The sequence below is a fragment of the Platichthys flesus genome, chromosome 21 (assembly GCF_949316205.1).
Source record: "Platichthys flesus chromosome 21, fPlaFle2.1, whole genome shotgun sequence".
Classification (NCBI taxonomy): domain Eukaryota; kingdom Metazoa; phylum Chordata; class Actinopteri; order Pleuronectiformes; family Pleuronectidae; genus Platichthys; species Platichthys flesus.
Window position 1 is genome coordinate 2,829,334 of NC_084965.1, and position 26,554 is coordinate 2,855,887.

Genomic DNA, 26,554 nt, shown 5'->3' on the forward strand with positions numbered 1-26,554 from the left:
ACAGAATTGTTGAGAATCCTTTACCTTAAAACACTTAAAATGTGTCCACACCATTTTAGCATCATCTGCTTTCCTCACACAGTATTGTTTTATTTCAGAAAGAAGAAACAGAAACGTTGGTGGTAAATGACCGGGAGCATCAAACAGTTTAAACATTATTTATCCATCCTCCATGTGAATCACTCCTCCTGTGTGTTTGTCCTGTGTGCATCATGAATGAACAATATCTGGCTGCTGTTGTTGCTGCTTCCTGTGACTGACGGTTCCATTACGTCCGGGGCTGCTTCATACTTTCTCTTTAAATTCCAAACAAAATGCAGGATGACAATTTAACGAACGTAATTACCCCCCGTCTGTCTCCGACACGTGTAATTGATTCTATCATCACCCTGGATTACACACAGGGAGCGACGCCTTGTGCATTGTTGCACAGTCAAGGACGGCGAGCGTGGAGGTCAGACTTCTGGCATCGAACTGTCGGAATTCTACGGTCGCAGCCAGGAACACCTGTAAGGACGATTACAGCTGGAGACTATAATTGCAGCCACTCTGGAGAAATTGATCTACAGACAAATGGGATTTAAAAATGTGGCGTTGACATTTTCCTCTGCTTGGCTGGCTCTGTTCTTTAAACACCTGTAAACCCAATCTGGCTTTTTAGAAATGAAACATTTTTGACAGGAAACGTTGAAATGGAGCTAGAACACATTCAAGACATTTGAAACTCTCTACACTTTTATAAAAGCTGAATTTTCTCTGTATTTTCATCATGGAATTAATGAAACAAAGCTAAATAAGAAAACAATAACTGCATAAAACGAAATTTTAACCTGCAACATCATTTTCTGATTAGCGTTAATCTGAATAAGGTCAACCTTGGAATAAGAACAGGATTATTTATGGATTATTCTTTTAGCAACTCATCAGAAATTTTGTAAAAACATAACCTCTTTAGTAAAGGTAATCATTATTGTCTCTAAAGTTGCTTTGTTCATAAAATGCAACCTGCAGCTGAGTTGAGTTTGAAACAAATGGGTTATGTCTCTTCACTTCTGTGTGCTTCTGTTTTCTGGAATGAACCTTGATGCAGGAATGTACGAGTATATTTTCTCTTGGTCTTTACTCAATTCAGGATCTTAACCCGTTTAAATCTCATTTTCACTTTGTGAAAGCCACTTGACCTTGAGGCTCACGGTGCTGCCAATCACTGAGGGCCTGAGCAGCGGAGCCCCGACTGGTTTTCAGAAGCAGCGAATCCTCTTTGTGAACGCTCTGTTTGGCTTTCGGCTTAAAAAGCAACCAGCGGCACTTGTTATTTTCCCTGTTGACCCAGAATAAACACAAGCGCCCACAGCCCCGCCACCCCATCACCCCACCCTCAGAGATAAAGTGTGACCTCAGGACCTGTAGCCCCCCCCCCCCCCTCTTTCCTTGGTCTTTGTGAGGATGCTTCATAACGCTGCAGCACTGCTCTCGAGCCTGAGGACTGGGGGGTCCATGCATGTCAATCACTCAGTGAAAGATAAATAGAAATAAGAAAAAGGAGGATTAAACAGTGTTCAATTTGAATTTTGAATTTTGAGATGCTTCAAGGTTTTCCACAATGCTTAGTAGGTAAAACCTGTGATCTTCCATATAGAACGAGTGAGAGGATATTTATTTTTTTGAGTTCTACTGGACCCAACAATGTTCACAATGAGAATTTATACTCAGCTTCTTTATGATTCCTTCGCAATAACTTTTTAATTGTTTCAGTTTTGAAAGCATCAAATAACAAGAAACATCAAAACTCACCAGAAAAACAAACTTCCCTTTAAATGACAGAAAACGTCTTTGAGGTCTTTGTTTAACGTTTTTTAAGTTTGGCACATGCCCCATCCACCAACATGGAGGAGGCGGGGTTTATGACCTGCACTGCAGCCAGCCACCAGATGTTTCTGCTTCACTTCAGGGGGAGCTGTGTTGTCGTCCATCTTTAAAAACACTCTGTGGTTCTTCAGATTCCAGATTCAAATGTGCTTCTAATCAATCAGCACAGCTTCACTAGTTTCAATAAATCCTTGTTTTTCCCTTTTTGTTCTCGACCTACATGCACAGCTACTTTCCAAACAGGGGGGGTGGTGCTCTGCTCTGGAAGGGCATACTGTTCCTACGTATCTTACCCACAAATCAAACTCGTCCATCATCACTGACGACTTCTCAATTCCCTCTGCAGACACAAACACATGACTAATAATAATAATTACACAAAACTTGACTCTAGCATCTTAAACCCAGGGCAGAAAGAAGCCAAGAACATCAACAACACAAAACGTGCAGTGTTGTCGGGTTGATAACAATCTGTTGGCAACGAGGAATCAAATATGTAAACTACTGAATACAAAACTAGTTCTGCAGTCACACACACACACACACATAAGGGAAATGACAGATTAATAAGTTCTTGTGAGTATTCTAAAGTTTCCCTGTTGCTGCAGCTGTATTTGCAGACTCATCAGAAACAGGAGCTGGTGCATGACGGTGGTGTTTTGGTGATGGTTACAGGAAGTCACTGGTAATTAGGTCCCCACCCCGTGTCCTCCCTCCTCTCCAAGCATTCACCATCATTTCCGTCGCTCTTGTCTGAAGGTTAATAGACAACTGCAGCGGGGCAGAGGTGCCGCGAGGAATCCTGAACTTCTGCGATAAGAAATATTTCCAATCCAAGGTGATAGGAGAAGCTGCTTATCAGGACTGGGAGACTTCTTCTGAGGGCCTCATTCCAGCTTCTCCTCTGTTTCACGAGCTCCCCCAGGCTTCTTGTGCTTTTACACCACCTGCTTTTTATGTTGTGCATAAATAATCCAGCTAGGATTTCCAGTTTTTTTTTTTTCCATCAAAACGTTTCATTTTACCATGAATACTCAGTTACTCCACTTCGTTCATCAGCAGCACAGCTCATTACAACCACAAACAGCTGAGCTTCACAACATGGAAACTCCCTAGAACACAAGAGGGGGGGGGGGGGGGGGGGAGCTGAGAGCAGATGTGTTTTCTTTCTGTGATGTCGGTTCCGACTGCTTTCCCACAGCCGTCGGGCGAAAGAGCGATGACCATGCGGTATCTTGACTGACTCATAACGGCAAGACCTCAGCCTGGACCCCTTCTAATCTGCAGCCACCCACAGGCTGGAGCCCACCCCCCACCCCCCTCACCCTCCTCACCCCCTTCTGTGGCACTGTGCTCTCTGCATGGAAACACCAGAGTGTGTTGCTCTTTGTCTCCTCATCGCCCTCACAGCAGTGAATGGTCTTTTAGTCTTTGTTTATCTCCAAATACACAGACTACTATGGAGACCTCAGCACACTCACCTAAACGTGTGGGTGGAGTGGGGGTGCAGAGTCATCTTGGCAGCCACAGTGTGTATAAAACTAAATTCCATTAAATGAATGTGAACTTTCTCCAAACTTCACTTTTATTTCAGATATCATTTGGAAACATCTAGTTTATACACAACTACTTTGCACAAGCACTTTGAAGTTGGATCCTGGTTGCATCGTAGTTTGCATTCCATATTTCAGATTTCTCCAAAAACCCTTAGTTAAGGTTAAAAAAGGCTATAGAACAGTTTAAGTGTTTTATATAAAACTGATGTGCAGCTCACATTAAAGAGGTTTCAGCAGCTGTGAGAGTCCAGAACAAACAACAACCGGGTTTGCAGGTAATGTGCACAAACTCTTTATCAAACCCGATATAACTGCCCCACGCGACACAGTCCCCAATGTGTCATCTTCTTCTAAATCTTATGTTGTTACCAAAACAGTGACTCAACAAGTCTGTGAGGAGACGTGAACACCTGGATGCATTTTTTCTCCATGGTGTCATGGGGAACATCCTTCTAAACTAAACTCCCTGTTAACAGAAGCACTTAATGTTGAGTAACAACTTCTTAATAACACAAATCCAAAGGGAACTGAACTCACTGACCTTGCACACTCCAGTTCCTTCTCTCCCCGTTCAACACAAAGAGAAGAACACAAACTACTGTCTGGGCTTTTTGAGGTGAAGGAGGAATGTTTATTCTGGTTGTCTCTGAGAAATCAAGGCAAGATGGCAGCGTGCACGGACGCAGCAACTTCTGGGAACACTCTTGATTTGTTTTGCTTGTATTCCTGCTTGTGTTGGATTGTAAATTTGAGACGTGCTCAGTCTACAACCTCCGTGACCTGTGGAGAGTCTGTCCTGCCGCTTGCAACCAGATCATCGAACCAGGGCGAGCAGACCACCGACAGATTGTCAGGTCCTGGATCTGTTAGGCCACTGTCTCGGATGGAAGACGCAGCAGAACGAGCATAATAATTCAGTGGTTAAAGGCTTCACCACACCAGCTGCCACTGCCAACCCTCATTCCTGAAAAGGGACAAACTAAGACTAATGTTGCAGCGAGATCATCCTGACTAAAGCTACAAGTTTGCTGCAGCAGTACATTGACAAAGTATATTAACTTGTACTTATTGAATATAAAAACTCAGCAATCCTATGAACTGGTAAAAAAACAGTCAGGGGGAATGGGACGCTCTTATTTTGACAAACAATGTCCCCTGACAGCTCCTCTGGTCAGCCTGCGTGAGGTCAGTGAAGTGAGGACGGCTTATCACGGCCGCCGCCGCTCTCACAGCATCGCTCACAGGCTGTGAAGGCACTTATCTGTCTGAGCTGTCCAGAGACAAGGTCTGAACACTTCTTTATCTGCACCCCCCCCCCCCCTCCAGCACTGGCTCCTGCAGCCAGACTGCTGCCTGTTTGTGTTTGTTGTCGGTAGATTCCATTTGGCACCACCACGCACAATGCTCTTGAGACCGGAGGTTTGAGACGACTCACTCCATCATAGCTCTGATTATAAAGAAGAATCAGATTGTGAGTTTGAGAGTGTGTCACAAAAAATGTGTAGAATCCAAAGCACGTCGGCCTAAAGGACCCGTTTGTCCATGAAGGTTTCACAAAGTTTTGAAACGAAAAAATGTTTGAAATAAAATATATAAATCAAAATAACTCTAAATACTGAGTACACAAAAATACAAAAAAAGAACAAAACTAATTATATAGAACTGAAATGAAGACAAATAAACATAAATCAACACAAATCTATATTTCCCAGCTGTGTTTATTCTATGAAATAAAAGTTTATTTCATGCATATACACAAACATAAATAACGATAGCTCTATGTCTGTGAAACCCTCATATTGGCCTTTTTTAAGTGGCCAATTGATTAATAATACATTATTGGTTATAATTGTTTGAATATAAAAGGAAGCTGGTCACAAGTATGTTACATTATGAGTTAATGAAGTTAAAGATATGCCCCCCCCCCCCCCCCCCCACAGACACATACCACCACCACCTTACAGGTCAAGGCCACATTTGCTTTAAAGGACGGGGGAGTGTGGGAGAAACCACACCAGTGAGGAGGAGTGGGAGGAATTCACCGGAGTGTGTTAATTTGTATCTGGGGTTGAGTCGTCTGAGGGGGGGGGGGCCGGATAAGAAAGCGGTCGTCCGCACAGAGACGCAACGGAGTCAGGTTTCAGCTTTCAGCGAGGGCCCCTTGAGTCCCAGCGCACTGAAGCTGCCTTTGTTTGAATGGGAACCAGTGAGGGAAGAGAGAGAGAGAGAGAGAGAGGAGGAGGAGGAGGAGGAAGAGAGAGAGGACTTTAGTTTGGAGTAAGTGCTGGAGAGAGGCAGAGTGTGCTCCATCTCTCTCTCGCTCTGCTGTCACTCTCAGGGCAGCTTTAGTTGGGATCTAAGCTCGGCGCCACTGAAGATGTCTTCACGGTAAATGAAAGCCACAGTGTTTTCTGAGGAGAAGTTGTTTCATGTGAACTTTCAGACTTTTCACTTGTGTGTTTCTGTTTTTTTTGTGTGTTTTGAGTGCAGCACTCCTCCCTGGTTCTTTGGATTATTTCTGCTCCTGCTCGGGTTCTGCTGCCGACGCTCCTCAGCCTATCAGCCGCTGGACGGTATGTGCACAAACAAAGTTTTCTGCTGTTGGACAACTTTCTGCTGGCTCATGAGTTCTCCTCCGCTGCTGCAGAGAGAGAATGATTAAGCTGTTGCACTCGGGTCCAATGAGGTTACTGAGCCACAGTTGAGAGGGAATTTATTTATTGGTGGATGATATACTGATTCTCTTGGTGTGAATGTTATTGCAATAAAAAGCCAAGGTCATTTCGCATTGAGTCGGACACACACACATTTTATGGTTACTATAGTAAAGTCCTGGCAACAGCTTCTCTAATTTTCTATTGCAAATCATCTCAGCTTCTTTATGGATTTTATTTAAAGTGTCTAATTAACAAATATCAATCTCTGGGAAAGTTTTGAGTCTGACGTCAAAGTGCACATTTACATCCAACACCAACTTTTCATGCATTCTGTGAAATCCTTAATGCTTCTCTGGAAGGGCTCCAATCCTCTGTGCACGAGGCTGATGTTGAAACATGAAGATCCTCAAAGTCTCTGGAAACTTTGCAAACTTTTTGGAAAGTTGAGCAGCCTCCTGACACGGAGCAGCTACCTGCTGGCTCCTGTGCTGCTCTACCATGGTTTCAATTAGAGCTGCACTGGAGATGTTTTTCAGGAGGCTGCTCGACTGTTTTCACAGCTTCAATCTGGACTATTTTCCTTGATTAATGGATCAATCAGGACTCGTCAACGTGGCCCCAATTAGTGCAGAGGGTTTTCTTTTCCCTCGCAATTGGAAACAGGCCGAAGCTCACGTTGTGCCCAGTGACAGAGCGGCTCTGCAATCAGCAGCACCGCATTACACAGGTAGTGGACATGATGTGATGCCTCTGCTCTGTGGAGGGTGAGCTGGGCGGGGGGGCTTGTCAGACAATGTCAGCAGAGCCTCATTTCATTAGTCGTCATCCTGATACATCATCGCTGCTTCCCTCACTGTGCTGGAATCCAGATTGACATTTATAATCATGTGTGTGTGTGTGTGTGTGTGTGGACATCTCGACCTCTGATCACCACATCGACCTCTGTGTCACAAAAGCTGGATTGTCAAATCATTGTGAGGATTCTTTTGCTAATGTGGCCGCAATCAGTTGAAATGTCAGTTTGATATTTTGACTTAAAGGGCACTTCTTGTCCCCTGATTATCATATGAAGTGAACATATGACCTTGTGGGAATGAGGAGAAGTTTGTAGATGTTTGTAAAACCAGCAGAACCTGACAGACGATGTGGGTCTGATGTGTCCACTAAAGAAAAAGTGTGATTTCATGGTCTGGTCTCTTGTGGGTCCTGCGGAGGCCGGCTGCGCTCGAGGCTCCGCTCTCTGTGTGTTTGGGGCTTTTTGGCAATTTTCATAATCGTCTGCCATGATTCACTTTTTCAAGAGGAGGGGAGAAGGGAGGGGGGGGCGGGGGGGGGGGGTGGTAGGAACACACGCTCGCTGGCTCACTTTCCAGAGAGAGAGAGCGAGAGAGAGAGAGAGAACACCAGGGACAAATATTTCCAGGCTGCTTGTTGTAAATATTCTTGAAAACATGAGCTGTAGCGTGGCAACGTTGGACATTTCTGTTTTGAATAAAGTTGCTGTGATTTTTTTTCCTCGGTGTGAAACGGTTTCTTTGGGCCTTTCGCTCAGCTGATGGTTTTAAGAGGATGCAGCTGAAGTGAGAGTTGGCAAAACTAAATAAACTCCATGGAAAACAACATATCAGGTTTCAGGTTGGACAGTGAGAGCTTAATTCTGATTATAAAACAAATAGAATGAAAAGAAAAAGTTGATTTTTCAATGCATAAATTAATAAATTAGATTTCGATTAATTACCATTGATGGAGAAAGCAGAACTATAATACAAATACATGGATATTTCATTAACAGATGTGTGACCAGGCAAATTAATGACTGAAATGATGAATAACTGATTGAGAGGAATGCCAGACACTTGAATGAATGAATGAATGAATGAATGAATGAATGAATGAATTCAGTCAGTGGAGCTCTTTTCAGACTTGAGCTCTGGAGGATGTCCACACAATTGGATCCTGGACTTTCTCTGGACTTTGCATTTCACACATGAACATCAGTATCGGCGTCGGGTCTTTATAAACTCTCATGACATCTTCCAAAGTCTGGCACCTCTCACTACAACATTTGCGTACAGCCCCTCCAGAGAATGTCTGACAGCAGCTTGTGTAGAGAAGATGAATGGATGAATAAAGGAGTAAAGTTGATATGTATAGCAGATAGAATTTAAACAAGATGTTCGAAACAAGTAAACAAAACAATAAAGAAAATGGTGTTGGCTCACGTTGTGAAGGCATCAGACATCACTTCATACACTTTGTTCTCATGAGTCGTAAAGTTTCAACCTTGGGGATTTAACAGCCGAACTAATGAGCCTGGAAACAAACATATACTTTAACCTCTTCAGCCTCTGGTGATTCTGTGAGATAATGAAAATGACGCCGCCGTGCTTCATCGTGCACGAACACAGGCTTGCATCAGCCTCTGTGACACATCCACAAGAACACACGTGCAACTCGCTCAATTACTGTTTCCACCATCTGCTGTACACATGGTGATTATTCAAAAATAATGATGTTTGTAATTATCTCCGTGGAATGACACGACTGCCCCCGACACAGATGCCTGTAGAGATAATGAAGTCGAGGAAGCTGATGATGTGAGGCTCTGTGAACGTGGCTGTGATGAGTGCATTGTGGGTGATGATCGTGATGAAGAAGTGTGACGATGACACAAAGACAATAATGTGAGTCCTTGGAGATCAGTGAAATATGCACCGGGTGGGGAAGACGTCAAATGTTCGATATCAATGAGAATTAATTGTACATGACACAGGCATGACTTTCAGATGAAGCTCTCTGGCGACAGACCTCGACTTCATTTGAACAAATTCACACAAAAACACTTATCTGACTGAAAACATTTCTTCTCTACTGCAAAAGCTGGATTCATTATTCTAGTGCAGGGGTCAGGCTGACTCAGCAAATCCCTCGAGAACCTTTAACCTTGATAATGGAGGAGATAATAAAACTCTGAGTCACGCATCTGTGGATCAAGAATGAATACTGCAGTTACTGCAGTAATCTTTTCTTGGTGTTTTGAGTTTTTGACTAAAATTCCGAGGTTCAGTCTTTGCTGCTGTGACTTTGTTTAAAAGTTAAAATCTGGAAACGATTATGCCGGCGGCTGATTTCCATTGTCCTAACAAAATCTGTTGAAACATTAGTCTCATTGCAGTTTGAAGCAAAAAACCTGGAACACGGAGAAACAGACAGAAGCTTGATTGATTTATTATAAATCAGGAAAACTGTGGCAGGTGATAAACCTCGATCCAGGAAGCAGCAGCGGTGACACCTGTAGATCCACTTCATAACAGACATGTCAACAGAAGTGAGAGGACATCAAGCAACGTGTAGAATCCTCCACATCCATTTGCTCTTGATTCTGACTTAATGGGATCCTGGTTTTTCCAGTTTGACCACAGCGCTGCACGAGGCCAGGACGTCAGGTTCTGGTTAGAAGTTCAAACCGCAGAGGGATCGTCTGTTAAAGAGACATTTTACAGTCTGTGACATTTTCCTATAAATCATCGTCCAGGTTGTTTCCATCCATCACAGCGTATATCTCCCACGGGCGAGTTATCTGATACGTAGTTTATCGATTCTCTTACTTTGTCTTTAGTCTGAAACACATCACACTGAGCAGCTCTCTACGGCCTGAACCACCGACCGTCATGACTACCACTAAATATTAGACACAGCAAAGAGTCCAGATGTTTCTTGGACTCTGCAGATGTGTTTACACTCTGCATGTCGACTGTGCAACTCGGTGTGAGTTTGAACAGGTTAACTGTGGTTTCTCTGCTACGTTATGAGGTAATTGTATAAATACCGGTTGCACTTGGGAGAGTTTGGGTTATTCAGTTGGATACGAAACCAAAACAATGATGCTGAAGCTGTTGTAGTGTTTGGTTAAAAAGTGTGTGAGTCACAGAGACACGTTGGGTTTATTAACCTGTTGTTATGTAAATTGATCTAATAAACAAAACGTAAATCATTGAAGATATGGGGTAAAATCTTTCATCATATTCACATAATGTAACTCTGTTTCCCTGACTCTTGTGTTTCTCTGTTTGTTTGTGCCCTGGACGTGGACCCGAGCTTCTTGCGGTTGCATGTGTCAGCGTCAGACTCAAAACCAATTCAAGATGCACCGCAGGTTGTGTGTCTGTCGCACATGTTTCTGCATCACTGATTGTTCCTCACGTCCAACGAGCACATTTCGTCCTCTGTGACGTCTCCTGTCTTCATCTGGCTCCTTGTTCATCTGGTCTTTCACTTGTAATTAATGCACTTTGTTGTTTTTGCGACTTTCTTGCGGTTGGAGGTTTTATCGTTGTTGGTTTTTGCCTCATGACATGAATTATTTTTTTAAACATCCATTAACTCGTGAAGAAGTTTGAAAATTTTAACTGGGGACTTTGCAAACGCTGCCATTCTGCTGACACGACACTTTCAGGAAGCTGCTCCACAGCCTCTGAGCCTGGACGTTGGCTTCTCTCTGCAGATGATCTAAAAGAAACAAAACAACATGTGTGTTATATTCTGCACGGTAAACAGGAATCGCTAAATTTGTCCTGGACAGAACAAGTCACTATTTTTAAGTGTTGGACGCAGTGTGAGCAGAGATGATCGAGAGCGTTCAGTCTGAGAATGATCCGCTGAGGACAAACGCAGGATGTGTGAAGTAGAGGAAGGATTCTGTGGGGGGGTGAAGGCGTGACGCTAAATGTCACTTTGACCCTTTGAAGCTTTTTTAAGTTATTGTTGTCTGTCCACTTTTAGTAAAACCTCACGTGGGGGGGTTTAGACCTTGTAAACAGATTAGTGGAAATCTCTCACCCTTGATTAATAATTGTTTTTCATATAAATCAGCTTTGGTGGGAAAGTTCCACTTATCGTGAACCAATCAGACTTCCTGAGTGAACTTATCTTGGTCCAACCTCTTGTTAATTCGACTTTATCTCGACAGCGGTCATCACTCACTGAAATCAAAGCTTCGGCCATCAAACTGCTTTTAAACTCTGTGTTTGATGTGGTCCCATGTTTTCCTTCCTTTCCCCTCGTTTCAGACGGGGATGACGTAGATCAAAGGAAACCGCACCGTGTTGTCTCCATCGTATTTTATTTGTGTATTTATTTTTCTGCTGTTTTTGTTGTTGTGTTCTTTCCAAGAGGCTACAGCCCTTTCTCACCAACCTGCAAAAAAATAAGGATCCACTTTGAATTCTATTAACCCTGAACCTAAACTGACATCCACATAAAACCTGAAGATATAAACACTCACTTCCCCCTCGTCCTCTACCTCATAGTGTTGTTGGGTAAGAAATCCATTCTTTTATCATACTTCAGCATACTTCTCCATCACCATCTTCTTGTGAGTGGTTTTCTATCAAGCCTTGTTTCTCCTGTAGTCTTAATATAATGGTGCACATCCACAGATGAGGTTAAGGAGCTGTCCTGTTCATCTTCCTATATCCTACATGTTATGCGTTTAGGTGACATGGGTCTATGCAGGCACATCGGTTACAAGCCCCCCCCCCCTCCATCACCAACACAAGGACATTTTCATCTTGTGAGAAACTCCCACTATATAATGAAGTGCAACAGACCAGAGCTGCTGCCAGTAGCTCACCCGGACATGTTCATTGGTTTATAAATGTGAAGCAGGATGAAAAGAAGCGTTAGAGCTGTAAAGATGCACGATGGAGGCCGAGCCACAGAACATCCTGTGTCCTGTGAGGACTTCTAACTGAATAAAATGTGGCACGAGATGTGAGTTTTCCTGCATCACTGGAGGGAAAAGCCGACTGATATGTTGCCACCGGGGCTTAGGGATGCATCAAAAACTGTGATTTACGATCATGTAGAGTGGATCTGAATTAGCGCGTTTGTTTTTCTGGGAGCGGCTTCCTGGCCTTCTGCAAAACACGGAACCTCCGACACTCTGGAAAGTTTCCGTCAGGGCGGAAAGATGGAACAGAAAACAAGCAGGTGTCTGTTCAGCCTGCTGCAGACCACAGAGGGAGAGAGGGAACATCCCGTCAAACAGCGGCGGAGCATCTGAGTTTCTAATGAGGTCACGGAGTGCGGAGCGGTGGGGTGTGTGGCTCCGGAACAGACGTGAGGAGTTCACTGTCTCATTTACCTTAATCCTGGTTGAATCTGAATTCTGTGGAAAGAGCTCGTTCCCCCGAGGAGGAGGCAGAGACTTCTTCTTGTGAGTCGGTGTTTGAGTTGGAGCAGCATGGCTCGAAATGACAGAGCAGTCGTCAGCGAGAGCCGATTTATGAAGGCTTCATTTTTTCCCCCTCTCTCACTCTAAAAATATCACCTTTACCCTCGTTTGCTCTCGATTCTCTGCTTGTTCTTTGGGTTTGTTAATAAAACAGGATGTTGGTGTTGGAGATAAAGGTTCATTGCTCTTTGTTCAGCTAATTGCTTCTGGGGTGAAGGTAACACTTCATTTGAACTCAGGTAATGGTTATTAGATGATTGGCCTCTGTATACCCTGCATGGCCAAAAGGAAGCAGACGTCTAAAGATTATACCTTCATGTGACATTTAACCATAATATATATATACATAACATATGGATTAAAGATATCTATACAGCTATAAGACAGTCAAGAAAACCCAAACCATTGGTAAGCAATGTGTTACCACAAACTTTATTTTAAATAAAAAGAAAACACAATTAAAACCAATTATATTGAATTTTGAACTAAGAAAATAATCTCTCAACCTAAAATGTAAGCACATATATCTTTTCTACATTATTAAAACAAATAAAAATATCATATCTGCGCATATCTACAAAAACAAACAAAAAGGACGATAATGGCTAAAGGATAAATCGGTCGAGCTCTAGAACATATCATTTAAAAATCATTAGCATATGATCATAATACCTCCTCTCTTCTGGGAGGACCTTTAGCAGGATGTGGGATTATGGCCGCACAGATTTTCTTCCATTTATCCTCACGAGCCTAAGTGAGAGTGGCAGTGATGCCGGCTAACGAGGCCTGGTAATGCTCCAGTTCATCCCACAGGGGTTGATCGGGTTGAGGTCCGGGGGCTCGAGCAGGTCAGTCAAATTTGTTTGGTCCAACATGTCATTTAAATCTATAGCATCAAGAACAAAGACTCATTTAGAGTTAGATACGTCTACAGATGGAGCTTTTCTTTCCTACTCATGCTTCTCTTTTAATAAAACATATTTGCAGCCGCTCATCTTCCACCGGGTCACAGCTCTGCAGCGTCAGTGGTGTGTTGTCTCAACCTTGAACCTTCTATGCCTCTGCTTTGTGTCCTGTTGTTACTGAGAAATAACTTCCGGTCATTAACAAACAGACAAGAACAGTCTGACTTTGAGCTTCTCACCACCAACTCCATTGATCTCTGTGTTTAACTTTCTGTTTGCCCGTCTGAGGACCTCCAGCTTGGATCATCAGGTGCTTGCAGAGGTTTGTGTGTTTTTCTCGAAGCAGCAGAGAGATTGATTGTGTGGATAAGTGGAAAGTGTGGGAAGCGACTGAGATTCCCAGAGGTGCATCCGATCGTTTCCCAGCAGGAGGTCGGATGAGGGGAGGTGTTGTTGGTTGTTTAGTGGCGGGTGTGTTTGACTGTGTGTGTGTGTGTGTGTGTGTACACGCATACGAGTGTCGTGTGCTCAGCTGGTCTGCAGCTGCGTTGTCTCTGAGCACACTGTCCATGCACTTCCTGAAGATCCCAACACGAATCTCATTCGTGGTCAGGTCTCATTTTACGTCTCTGTTCCACCACCGCCGGCGAGTAAACATCCACGAACATCTGTGTCTGTCTCCCTCTCCCCTGGATTCTGTTCTTCTTTTTAAATGTGTCTGTCTCCTTCATGTGTTTCCATCCTCTTCATATTCAGCTCTCTACAGATTTTGCTTTGCTTTTATTACCACCAATGGGTTTTGAAAAAGCTAAATGCTGTGAAATCTGCCGTGAAATAGTGAAAATCAGGAAGTCAATGTTTCACCTTGGTTTGCGGTTGGTGCTCTGGCTGTTAGCGTCTCATTAGCGGATGTTTGACTTCAACCATAAGTGTGTAACAGTTTTCAGTTTTCCTCCATAAAGAAAAATAACCCAAGTGGCACTAAATGTATTTCCTGTCATTAGATCAGACTTAGTATTACTGTTACTGTTTAAACTACCACATATGAAGACAGACGATTCTTTTATACACATTTATTCTTCTAGCCACGTAAAGAAGTCGGTTTCTTTGCTGGAGCAGATTTGGGGCTTCACACCATTTGCATCAGTCGCTGAGGTTTTTATGAGTTTTTCCACAGTTACTCTGACAAAATGGGATTCGCTCCTGTGAAGCTGGAATCGAGAAAGTTAATGTGGTCACAGAGAGAAGAAGTCAAGCAGCGAGGGACTGGTTTCTTCACCTCTCGTTCAAAGTGGCGGGATCGTATTTGGATCGGATCTGTTTCACATGGCTCCGGTCGATGAGTTCTGGAAGATGCTGTGTTTTCTCTTTTCGGTCATGACGTGTGCAAAGTTATTTTTGCCTGTGGTCTGTCATTTCTATTGAAGATGTGAAAGCAGATGATGGATTTCCCCAGAGGCCTGAGCCTGAATAATCCAACCAGCTCTCTGCTCTGCTTCATTCTTGAGGAGCGACCTGTGCAACCTGGACAAAGTCAGCAACATATCACATCTGACGTGTGGAGACAAATAACCTCAACAGTCTTTTCTGGTTATAAAACAAATGTTTCTTGTAAACATTTCTTTTGAAAAGACGGTTCTCCTTCTCTGTGACTGCTTCCAGGAAATATTTAACAGTAAATCTGCAGTTTAATGAGTCCTTGTTGGAGATGAAACTTCCACATCAAGGTTTTTCCCGAAACCTATTGAAGGATTTGATTTCAAGAGTCTCCTCTTCCTCCTCAGGCGTTGGTTGAACAGTGTTGTCATCAGTCCGTCCCTCAGGCAGCACCAGTCCTCCCAGTCCGCTGCTCGGGCCCCCCAAGCTTTCATCAGCCTCTTCTGACCAGAGCGAGGAGGAAAACAGATTGATTTTCCAAAAAGCTTTCTAGCTCCAGAGCAAATACTACACCTCACTTCCTGATGTTTTCATGAAACTTACTGGGGGGGGGGCTTTTCAATCAACGAGGAACAAAGAGAGAAGTGAGTTAACCACATTGTTGGAATCAGGACATTAGTAATTCGTGACCTGCAGACTTTTTGAAAACTTCTTGTGTGGCACTGAAGCTTCCAAACTTTTCTACAGCTTCTTCTGCCAAAGTGGAGAGAAACACACAAAACACACAGATCAGAGCAAAGCTCAATTCCTATTTAACTCTCCTCCAACATGTTTTATTTCCTCAGTGCTTCAGCAGCTCCTTTCTAAATCAACGAGCCCTCAGTCAAGGCAACAGCGTCAGACACTGGCTTTCAAGCACACACTCTATTAAACAGTGCACGACACCTCGGTTTGGTACATAAAGCAGACAAAACAGTTTCTCTATTGTGGAGCTGCTTTCACTGGATTGGAATGACGGGATTTCTTGTTTATTTAACACAAGTGCTCATGAGGTAATTAACCTTTCTCTAAACAGCCTCCTCCCCTGTGGTTCAGTGAGACTTTAACACGTAAATAAATGTAAAAATGGAACGAAACGTGCAGCAGCTGGAGGCAGTAGATTTAATGGAAAACCACAGTGGTTAGAAACGTGTATATCTGGCAACAAGAAGCTGAAATGAAGCTGGTAAAAAAAAAAAAATCATCCGTTGCAGATGTACAATTTCCCTTTTGGATCCTCTTCTGCTCTGATCCTCGTTGTAGATCATCGGAACCTCGTCTTTACTCGTCTTTCCTCGAGCTCTTAGAACGACCTGATGTTTTTATTGTGCTGATAAACCCTCAGTGGAGCCGCTCGGCCCCTCATCAGCTCAGTCTCAGTCCAACCTGCCGACGTGGCCAGAGGGGAAGAGAAGGGATTTCATGTGATGCTGCGGTTTGCCTAGCTGAGGAGACTTAGCAGACAAGTCTTGGATTTGATAACTCGCCCACTGGCAGCTGATAAGAAACAGGATCTCTGGCCCAGTTCCCCCCCCCCCCCCCCCTCAGGGGAATACCACCAACTGGGAAATCACTTTGCTTTTGATGTATTATTGAGCTTAACCTGACTGAGCACTTGTGGTGAAACCTCCAGGTTTTACTGTCTTGCTTCCTCCTCGTGTAGGCTGGTGCCCTTCAGATGAACAAAGGACCAGTGGAAGTGGTTTTGACTTGTTCAGTGTTGACTGACAGACATCTGAGGATCTAGGTGGAGTTGTCTGATACTTTGTTTTACGTACAAATCCATATTGTTTGGGCTCAAGGTCAAGTTGGATATTTAAGTAAGAAGATTTCCACATTAAACTCTGCAGCTCTTTGATCCTCCTTCTCATCTCACTCCTGTTTCTCCATGTTTCTGACACTAGGATTTGAAACGGTTGAGTTTCTGCAGCGTCCTGGCTTCAAGGCTCCCCCCCCCCCCCGAGCTTCAAGCACATGATGCAACTTGCATGTAATGGTCTGGAGCAAGAAGGAGTGTGACAGGCAGCGTCATTATTATTAAAGCCCTGGCTTGTCTTGTAACCCTGGAGCTCTGAAGTGTGGACAACATGGAGTTCCTCCGGGTTAGGACTGGTTTATGATGGGAGAGGATTGTGGTTTTCGGAGACATGTTGCGTTCAGCGGCAGCAGCAAACCACCACCACTTAACAAGCTGTCTGGAAAGTGTGGTGCGTTTATTATGCACCCGAAGGGTATTGTGGAAATGTAATGTCACCTACAGTAGAGGTTTCTCTCCCTGAGGTTTTAAGCTGTTACAGACAAAGACGTCTCCTGATGGTTGAACATTGAAACGTCTCTTTTTATTTTCATGAAGTCAGATTAACAGAATTACTCTTGTTTGGTTGGTTTCTTCCGAACTTTGTAAATACATTTAATCCACGTTTGAACTGGTACCTCAATGCAAATATTGTCCTTTGAAATCCAGCCTTTGTTAGTAATTTGTGTGGTTTGTCAGACCACGGCTGTACACTAACTTATATTTGTAGTTGTGTGTGTGTGTAGAGGACGTGATTGTCGTGCTTTGGGTTTGTCTATCTGGCGGCTGAGGAAACAATGGGGGTCAGAGGTCGAGGATCAAAGCGTCTGCAGGTTGCCAGCAGGTACTTGTTGAGGGTTTTTCATGGAGACTAACAGCTAGGTGAGATCTCCTGTTGTTGGACGACTGTGAGCGAGAAGAGAGGCCTGCTTCTAAATCTGGAAGCTTTGCACCCACACAGTAACTCACACATGCTCCGACACACACACACACGGCTGAACAGAGGTACTGTTGCTTTTGGATTAAGTTTCCCCAACAGCGGTAAATCAGACTCATTCTGGAGAGCAGCAAGACTTTTCATTAGTGAGGGGACAGGCTCTGTTTGTGTGTGTTCGGTGTGTGTGTGTGTGTGTGTGTGTGTGTGTGTGTGTATGTGTGTGTGAAATGTCTTTTTGCTCATTCAGCAGATTTTGTCATTATAAAACTATCACAGAGTTTCCACTCAGGAGTCGTGTTTACTTGGTTGTTGCCTCCGTCATCAAGGTCGAGTTCTCATCTGTGTTTGTTTGTTAGTTTGTAGGATTATGCAAAAGCTACGCAAACGACTTCCATGAAATATTGACGGCAATAAATTGTGGTTTCTTTAATTTTCTTCAACATTGTGAGATCATTTTCATTGATTTCTCAAAGGAAAAAATCGGGCATTATATCGACTGATATCTACAAGTGTTTCTAAACCTGGGTTCAGATCAAAAATAAAATAAAAATAAAAATCCAGATCTAGTGAATTTGAATGTGGTTTCACGAGGGGACTCTCTATCAAATGTTTTGTTCCACCTTTCAGGATTTACAACCTTATCCTTTCCAAATGGAAGATGAAACCTCAGCCTCTTGGAACTTCTTTGTATATTGATTCCAGGCTGTTAGTAGCTGATGCTGTATATCAATCTGCAGTATTTCAATTATTGAACCTGTGGTTTGTTTTCTATTGTTGATATGGAGTCACCTTAGTCTTCAGTACTTGAGGTTATTGGTGCTTTTGCAGGTTTCACCAATGCAAAGGTCATACTACATGACTTGCTGTGTTGTGGTCTGGATTCTTGCAGTCACTGTGATTTTATACTAAACATCAATGCCTGGCGACAGGGGGTAACACATTTCTGGATCTTTCACCCTCGACTTCCCCCCGTCCTCTGCTCTGATGGGCTTTAGTTGTCACAGATTTGTCTAGTTGGGGGAGACAGTGTGTTGCTGTCGGTGTCTCTGAAGAGATAACACAAAGCGATTGGCGACTGCAGATGTGGCTCTAATCTTTGGCTTTTGTCGGTGCCAAATTTAGTTCGTATGTGGAAAATAAGTCTGAAATTCACGTAGAAAGGATTCTCTGAGTGATTCTGTCTTATCGTCTCTCTGTGCTGAACTTTTAATAAAAAGCACTTGGGGGACGCTTGATGACTTCTTTCCACATCTGACGCTTTTAGAGTTGTGCTCCGCGGGATGAGGAACCAGGTGACAGAGCCAGAAATAACAAAACCGCTTCTACTCCTTTAGTTTCATCTCTAAAAGCTCTAAAAGTTTCAAACCGTTGAAGTAAAGACCTCATCGCTTCGATTGTCTCTGCGGTTTTTCCTCCAGTTCATCCAACGCTGACGCCATTAACCTGAAAACCCGTCGCCAGGCTAAACACAACAGAAGTTAACGTCAAGAAGATACACTCGTCAGGGAAGTTCTCTGTGGAGTAATATGGACGTGCTGAGAATATGGCGAATAAAAACATGTTGGAAGCCACTAGCACGGACTGTAAAAACCGAAATGATGTTCCCGCCGTGCAGAGCAGCAGATGGAGCGGAGACATCACAGGCGTGTGGGGCTCCTCGGGATCTGGACCGTGACACTGCACATTACAAGTAATGGCACTGCAGGGATCATGGTTATGAAGCAGAGAGAATAGCATGTGGCAGTTTGCCTGTTTGATTTTTACGTGTTTATTTCAAACCGCCCTGAAAGATTGCTTCTGAATTCACAATCAGATACAAAGAGGAACATGTAATGGGCTGTAAGCAACATGTTAGTCAATTAACACAATGTCTGATGAAAGAAATCAGAGATTAGATTCTTGTTGTAGCTCTGTCTCCTTCCTTCTTTTGCAACCCAGATTAATTGCCTCGTTCTCCTCCCTCTCTCATGTCCACTCTTTCTCTTCTTGCATGTCGAACTCAGGCCAAGACAAACACTCTGCAGCGTCTGAATCCTGCAGATTAGACCAATTTACATACTTTTCAGGAGTTTACCCAGACATTACAATCGAGTACCACCCCAAGTCCAACTCCCTCGACAATAACCACCCTCCAAACAACTTGTGAAACAAACCATTGTCCATCTTGAAATGCGTAGCCACATAAAAAACGGCTCTGCATGCTTTCCTTCTGGCCGCATCACTTAAACCACTTGAGTGATGAGTGGGATTTTGTGTTAAAATAACAAGCCGATGAGCTTGACCCGGCTTCGACCTGACAACTGATGCTAACAACTACTGAGTGTTCTCGCTTGTTGTGGGACACCGGGGTCGAGGATGAGGGTCATGTCCTCCACTGGGTGAACCTGAACTGCAGTTTGACCCAGTTTAGCGACTGGTTCCCCAATGAACTCTCGGATGGACAGGATGCAAGAGGTTTAAGTATCCAGGGATGAGGAGTCATTTCTCCACTGTACTTTTCAAGCACCAATGGGAAGGGAACCGTTAAAAAGAGCTGCAGCCAGGTAGCAGTAACTAACAGCTCTGTGTTTATACCAAGAAATATTTGCACTTTCTTCCAAGAAATACAACAACACCTCCTTTCTTCATCCCACTGGGTCTTTTCCTGGAGAGTCTGAACTGTGTTTACTACACCCGATTGAAATTATATTGTCAGAAGTAGAGGAGCATGGTTCTACTCCAAGCTCCCTTCGGACGTCTGATCTCCATATCTCTATTTAAATTAGGATTCGAGTCTCAAGAGATTCATATTAAAAGATATAAAAAGCACAAGTAAGTGAGCACACTGATATTCCAGCTGATGAGACCAAAATCATTCCAAGATCCACACTTTCCCAGGAAACAGCATTTCTTCATGGACCTAACCTCGTGCACCTGGGCGTTGTCAGAGCGTCTGTTCCAAAGTCCTTACAGTCTATGAATAGAGGGAATATTTATTCTGAATAAACCAAATTGTAAACCCTGAATAAGCACATTGCTCTGAGGTCATCCAGGTCTTCTCATCTGGGTCAGCCCGGCCCGGTCAGGACGCTCATACAGTGAAGGCCATGCGGCGCCGGTGAAGCGGCCACACTTACTGTAAGTCAATGAATGGACCGGGCTGCAAGTGGATTGGCCGAGGGCCCGCTCTTCAAACTGGATTGAATAACTGGGAGTGCAGAGCCAGAGCAGATGGTAGCACTCAGCCCGCCTCCGCCCCCCCCCCCCCCCCCCTCTGCAGGAACAGTTTGGATTAGCTGCACAAGTATCTTCACTGCGATGAACACAAACACGACAAACCTTTGCCTGACTGCTGAGCTTTGGCATCCATCAGTGGAAAGAAGAGGAGAGGGATTTCTTTTAAGGAGCTGATGGAGATGAGAATGAAAGTCTCGCTCGCAGATGTTCGTCCTTCACTTGCACCTTTGTTCATTTGCTTTAGTTTTTCTTGCTCTGTCACGTTTGTCTTTTTTTATTTCTCCGTCTCTTTCCCTCTGTAACTCAAGCAGTGAGCACTTTTTCCACTCCTTTTTTTATGCTCTGTCGATTTCTCTTCTCCTCTGGCAGCAGCCATGACAAACCTTGGCTGTGTTAAAAGGTCCCAGTTGCTTTGTTGATTAAGTGGGAAAGAAGCTCTGTACCGTCCTCTCTGTTTAATTGGTGATTGATCGCTTCCATCTTCTCTCCTCCGCATTATCTCCTCTCCTTCCTCTCGCTCTCGCCTGTTCTCTCTCTCTCTGCACATTCATCAAATACATTTTCGATTGAGACGGAGGCTTCGCACCTTGAGGTCTCGACATTGTGGCGGCAAACTGCCAGAAGCAGGCGGTGGTGTCTTTTCCTTTTTTATCCCCACCCTTCCCCATCATTCCTCTGACACCTCGGTCAGAGTGCAGCTTCTACAGCTGGTTAAACACAGCTTGGGGTAAGCCGAATCAACGTGCCGTTTACACGGCGCCTCATGACATCTGACCCCTGTGGACGGCCACTCTTACCAGCGGCCTCTTGCTGCCTTAATTAACTTAAAGGCAGAGTACATTTTAAACACTGCGGTAAACGTTATAACACCAGATCCAAAGGGTAAAGAGAGGTAGCAAACTTTGAAGGGTCAGGAGGACAGAGGTTTATTTTTGTAGTTAATCCCTCTTTCAATGTGACATTTGCTGCGTTGACATTTTAAATGCTTCTCTGAGGATTTACCACTTGACCTGTGTGTCTCTTCATTTCTCATTCGGCCGACAAGGTTCACTTTGTCACCCGAGTGTCGCAAAGAGTTTCTGCAGCAGCATATTTTCTATGCTTTATAAAGTCTCACCCATTTTGTGCATCTGAGGATTTTTCTTCGATAAGCAAATTTCAAATTTGCATGCCGACTTTCAGGGAACATTTGACGTCCCTTAGTTTCTTTTGGCTTAACCGTCAAATCAGAAATATGTCTAACTCTTTAGAAATACCCCCAACATGGTGGACCTCCAGTGCTTCAGATGTTTGTCTTGAGCTGTCTACCTGCATTTTAAACCCTTCTTGGTTTATTATTTTTCAAAATGGCAAAAACCTGCAACTTCCAGGCGCATGTAACTCTGCTGCTCTGCAGAGAAGTGACCTGAGTGGCTTAGGTGAAAAATCTAAGAAAAAAATATGTCAGATATTCCACTTCACAAAGGTGATACTGTTCTCCTGCCGACGCCAGGACGGTGCCCCATGTGGAGATGGAAGATAAGGAACCTGAAGGAGCAGGGAGCTGGCGGCGGCGTGCGTGTGCACAGATGTATGTTTGTTTCTGGTCAGACAGACGAGTGAAGTCCTCGACCTCACCGACGAAATCATTCAGCTCTTTAGCTCAGCAGCCCTGGTCCAGTGACCCCAGTCGTGTCCAGTGTTGGTTTATATGGGCCCGAGTTTTTGAATGGCTGGACTCCCACTAAAAAAAATGGAAATCTGCAGGGGATGGTTTGAATTCCTGAAGGTTCCTGAGCTCTGTTTGCACCTCTGTCAGAGGAGAAAGAAATTATTCTTTTAGTGTAACACGACGTGGGAGGAGTATGAAAAGCAGAGAAGGTGGGATATAAGAGGAAGTTGTTCAGGAGAAACATGAACTGTCCAGTCTGTATTAAAGAAGAAATCCTAAGCAGCCAGTTCGTGTCAAGAAATACGATTTTGTTTATAAAAGTTCACAAACATAAATCACGACACAGAAAGTTTATTATGCCCTGACCCAAAGTGGTCCCTTCCCTCCCGGATGCTGAAATTACCCTGTTGTCATTAGGAAGTCATTTTATGCTCCTCTTCCTCGGTCGGCTGGAGTCACACCGAGACCCCCGACTCCTTGTAAAACCGACAGCAGTGCTGCTGCTATTAAACCTCAGCACAGTGTCGGCCAGCGTTTCCTGGAAGAGCTCGGTATTTTCCAAGACACACTAAGTACTGGGCAACGGTGGAAGATGTGAGACTTAGAAGTTGTTAAAAACCTGCGTTTATCACCAATATCTTGCAAAGTTTTAAAATATGAAGAATTCTGAGAGTTCATGTCCAGAGATTGATAAAAGTCCTTTTTCACAAAGCTGTAACTGGTCCCATTTACAGAGGAGGAACTTGATTTAAGAGCAACTTGACTCCAAAGGTTCACGTGTTTCGGCGAGAGCTTTCCACTGTTTTATCATGCATTAAGTGGACAGTAGTCTGTAAGACCACCGGCCGAGAATGAGCCCGATCCCGCCTCACCCAGAGAAAGTTCCCCCAAAACTTATGTTGGACGGAACACAAGAATTCGCTCTCTGAAAACCGCTCGGCCCCTCTCGCCCCAGAGCAGACCTCACTCTACCTGTCACACATAAAGCTCCTCTTGTACAGTGAGAGAGAGAGAGAGAGCGAGAGAGAGACTATAGAAAAGAGAGCCCTTTTAAAAGGTAGATTAAGAACGGATTCATATCTAGTAATACTCCCACTGTTCAGCTTCAATCCTCTATCGTTTCTTTTGGGGGTTATTATGTAAATGTAGTTTGGTTTATAGCGTTTGGCCACTGGACCATAATCTAATCATCAAGAACTGAGTCGTAAAAGGAAAAGTCAAAGCTGGAATCTCTAAATGATGGACACTTTTATATCCACTCCAACCAAACACCAGAAAGAAAAAGATAACCCCAAAGTAATGATTCCTAAATCCTCACTGAGCTGTGACATTATTAGAAATTAAACAAGTGCACAAACGAACAGCAGTGAAAACACAACCTCCTGCTGAAGGTTAAAATGGGACTGAACATCTTCCAAACTGGTTTTCTGATCCCAGTCTCTTCTTCCAGTGCAGTTGTCATCTCATAGCTGCAGAGTCAGAAGCAGTGATAAACCCCTTCACCTCACATCTGGGAGGTTGCTGGTTCCAGTTCTGCAGCTGGCATCAGGACCCAGAGTGCACTACCTCATGTAGCCAGGATGGGAACAGAGAGTCATGTCTTTGGAGGAGGAATTTGGCAGATTTCACTTGTTGAATAACACAAAGAAGTTTGGACCACAACATCTAATGAATTGTGACAAGTGTACGTGACTGTCTCTGCCATGTTTAAGCCAGAAAACAATAGTGTAGTCACATGACGTATTACAGCATTAAAACCATTACAATAGTAAGAAATTAAATATTTAGGTGAAATAAATACGCTCAAACTTTTATAATGAATACTTAAATACTAAATGTTTTAAATGACTGGAGCCATTTCTCCTTCTGCCACCGAAGTCACTAAACATTAACTCTCCATCCATCTCATCATCACTTCCTCCCAGTGGGAACGGTTCTTATTTACACTGGTTTGGCTACTGTGGAATTTCCCTGATAATATTGAATGTTTGGGGTAAGTTTCCCCTTTGCCCGACGAGCTAATTGCTTTTTCTCTTTTATTTATTTATCTTTCCACCCTGGGAACTAATAGCTCGCGTCTGAATAATGGGACCCACGATAATGGAGTCACCTCCTGTGGGCGAGCGGGGGTCAACTGGGGACACGGGCTGAGATTTGGTTGAGTCAGTCTCGGCTCCGGCACTGAGACAAGAGCAGGATATGTCACAGAAAACAGATCGGTTAAGAAATGCTGCAAGAGAGAATTTGGAAGTGATCAACGATGATGTAGATGGCAACGCAAAATGAATGCAGATAGGATTAATCATTTGTTTTTCCTCTGAAGTCGGTAATGGATGCACGTTACTGTGGATCTTGTTGTCAACAGCTGCATCTGTTGTTTATGTAACCACCCAGTTGTGGAGCACACCTACTCAGCAGCAACACAAATACAAGTTGTGTGTAACCAGGGAAACTCTTACTCCACAATGATACAATCTCAACGGTTGGAGCAGGAAATACCCTGAACTATCTCCCGTGGTCTTTTTCCGGTGGCGACTAATTGTCAAACGAAGTGTGTTGATATCTTCAAAACAGATGTTTATCCAGTTCATCTGAGCATGAATCTGAATATCTGTGGTGATAAGCCAGGTTCTGCTCCAGCCTCGACGATGGCGAGGTCTGAAACGGCTTATTCAGATTCCCGTTAAGCATCTGGTTCATCTCATTGTCGGTTGAAATCGAAACGGCTGTAAAAAAAGCTGTTTCCATTTTGTTGGATAATCAGCTGGGCCGGGTTTAGCTGGTGTCCTGTTGTTGGCCTCTCGGAGAACATGAACTCGTGATGGCTTTATTGTGGAAACTTTCCTCCTTTATGAGATCTTGGCTGCAACAAACACATTATATACTTTACATTTTTTATATATGTCTAGATGGTGTGTATAGATTGAAATGTTTTTTTTAAAGAGGTCAAACTCAGTTCAAAAGAAGCTGCAGCCACCTCGACTTTAAATTAGTTTTCAGGATTTACCAAACAGAACAAGCTTCTTTTATACCGCACATGAAAGCTGCTCTAACTTCCCACGTTGGAAACCTCACGTGGCAGCTCCACATATTTATTTGCATTTCTCAGCATATGAACGACTCCATTGTAACTGTGCTTAGCAAAAAACTATATCTGGGGTGAATGTACAGTTATTTTACAGTCGAGAAATATTTGCACATCAAAATGACACAAACACGAGTTGAGTAGCCGACCAGAAACTTTACGTTTAGTCTGCAAACATATTGCCAAATATTTTGTCATGGTACATAAACCCTAATCCAATTTTTTTGTGGAAATGTTTATAATTTGATTTGCCTTGCAAATGTGACATATTGAGTTTGAAGTGCTCGTTTGCAACTCTATCATAAGTGAAGTATAAAAACTTAGTCTGGGAATAGGAGAAATATGACACTTTTATTCAGGTTCTTAATTCTAATTTGGGTTATTACTTGAAAAGGTTGGTATCTTTCCTCAGACTGCCCAGTGCTGCAGCTCCTCCTTTCAGCCTCTGTCTCAAACACTGGTTTGAATTCTGTTGACTTCTATCGTCCTGGAGACAGAGAAACAAAACTCTCACGGTGAGAAACCACAACAAAGATATGAGAAAAATAAAATTTTCATAATTTCCCTGAACCCACTTTTTAAACAGAAGGTGACATCTTCCCATACAAATCATCCTGGGTGCGTGTTCTCAGTACTGGTTTCCATGTGTGGCTCATTGGGCTCAGTTGCTGCAGTAAGGTACTTGCAACATCCTGCAATCAGCGCTTCCCACTGGAATGAATAGATTGAATGGTATCGACCACAAACGGCCTGTTCTGGATATCACTCGGCTGCGTTGCTGTGTCAGATTGAGCAGATGTGATGCCTGAGACATTCTCTGTCTGTTAAACTGTCTCTGTGCACATGACCCACGCTGGACTCTCAATTTGGGGTCAGGGGCCAAGACACTGGAACAACCTTGCCACAGGAGATCTTGGAGAATCTGTGTCCTGATTGTGAAATCCTCTTTAATTAGTCCTGTCTGAGCATCACATTCCTCACATACAGGAGAGTCACATGTGCAGGTGCCTCCTCATTCCTTCATCTCACATTTCTACTTGAATGTGACGGCAGGAATGTGATCTTCTCTCCTTCACTGGTTCCTTTTCCCTCTGGAGACGACACAGTATGAACATTTCACGTTGTTCAGTGAGCAAAATCTTCTTTTCGGTTATTATGAAAATGTGCTGGAAATGCTGCAGAGAAAGAAAACTCTGCAGCATTTCACTTTGGAAACTTTCGCTGACTGCAGT

At 43.7% G+C, this 26,554-nt stretch overlaps 1 protein-coding gene across 6 annotated transcripts in view; it reads left to right on the forward strand.

The window, feature by feature from the left end:
* Positions 1-5,646: 5,646 nt before the first annotated feature.
* The window catches only part of LOC133932746 (collagen alpha-1(XVIII) chain-like), a 44,956-nt gene continuing 24,048 nt past the window's right edge, over positions 5,647-26,554 (forward strand). For 2 of the 6 annotated variants that reach the window (XM_062379567.1, XM_062379569.1), the window contains exons 1-2: positions 5,647-5,813; positions 5,916-5,998. In XM_062379567.1, the coding sequence (XP_062235551.1) occupies positions 5,803-5,813; positions 5,916-5,998 (94 nt within the window). In that variant the 5' untranslated portion in view covers positions 5,647-5,802. The remainder of the gene's footprint in view (positions 5,814-5,915; positions 5,999-26,554) is intronic. The other 4 variants (XM_062379570.1, XM_062379572.1, XM_062379568.1 and 1 more) reach the window with 3 other exon arrangements.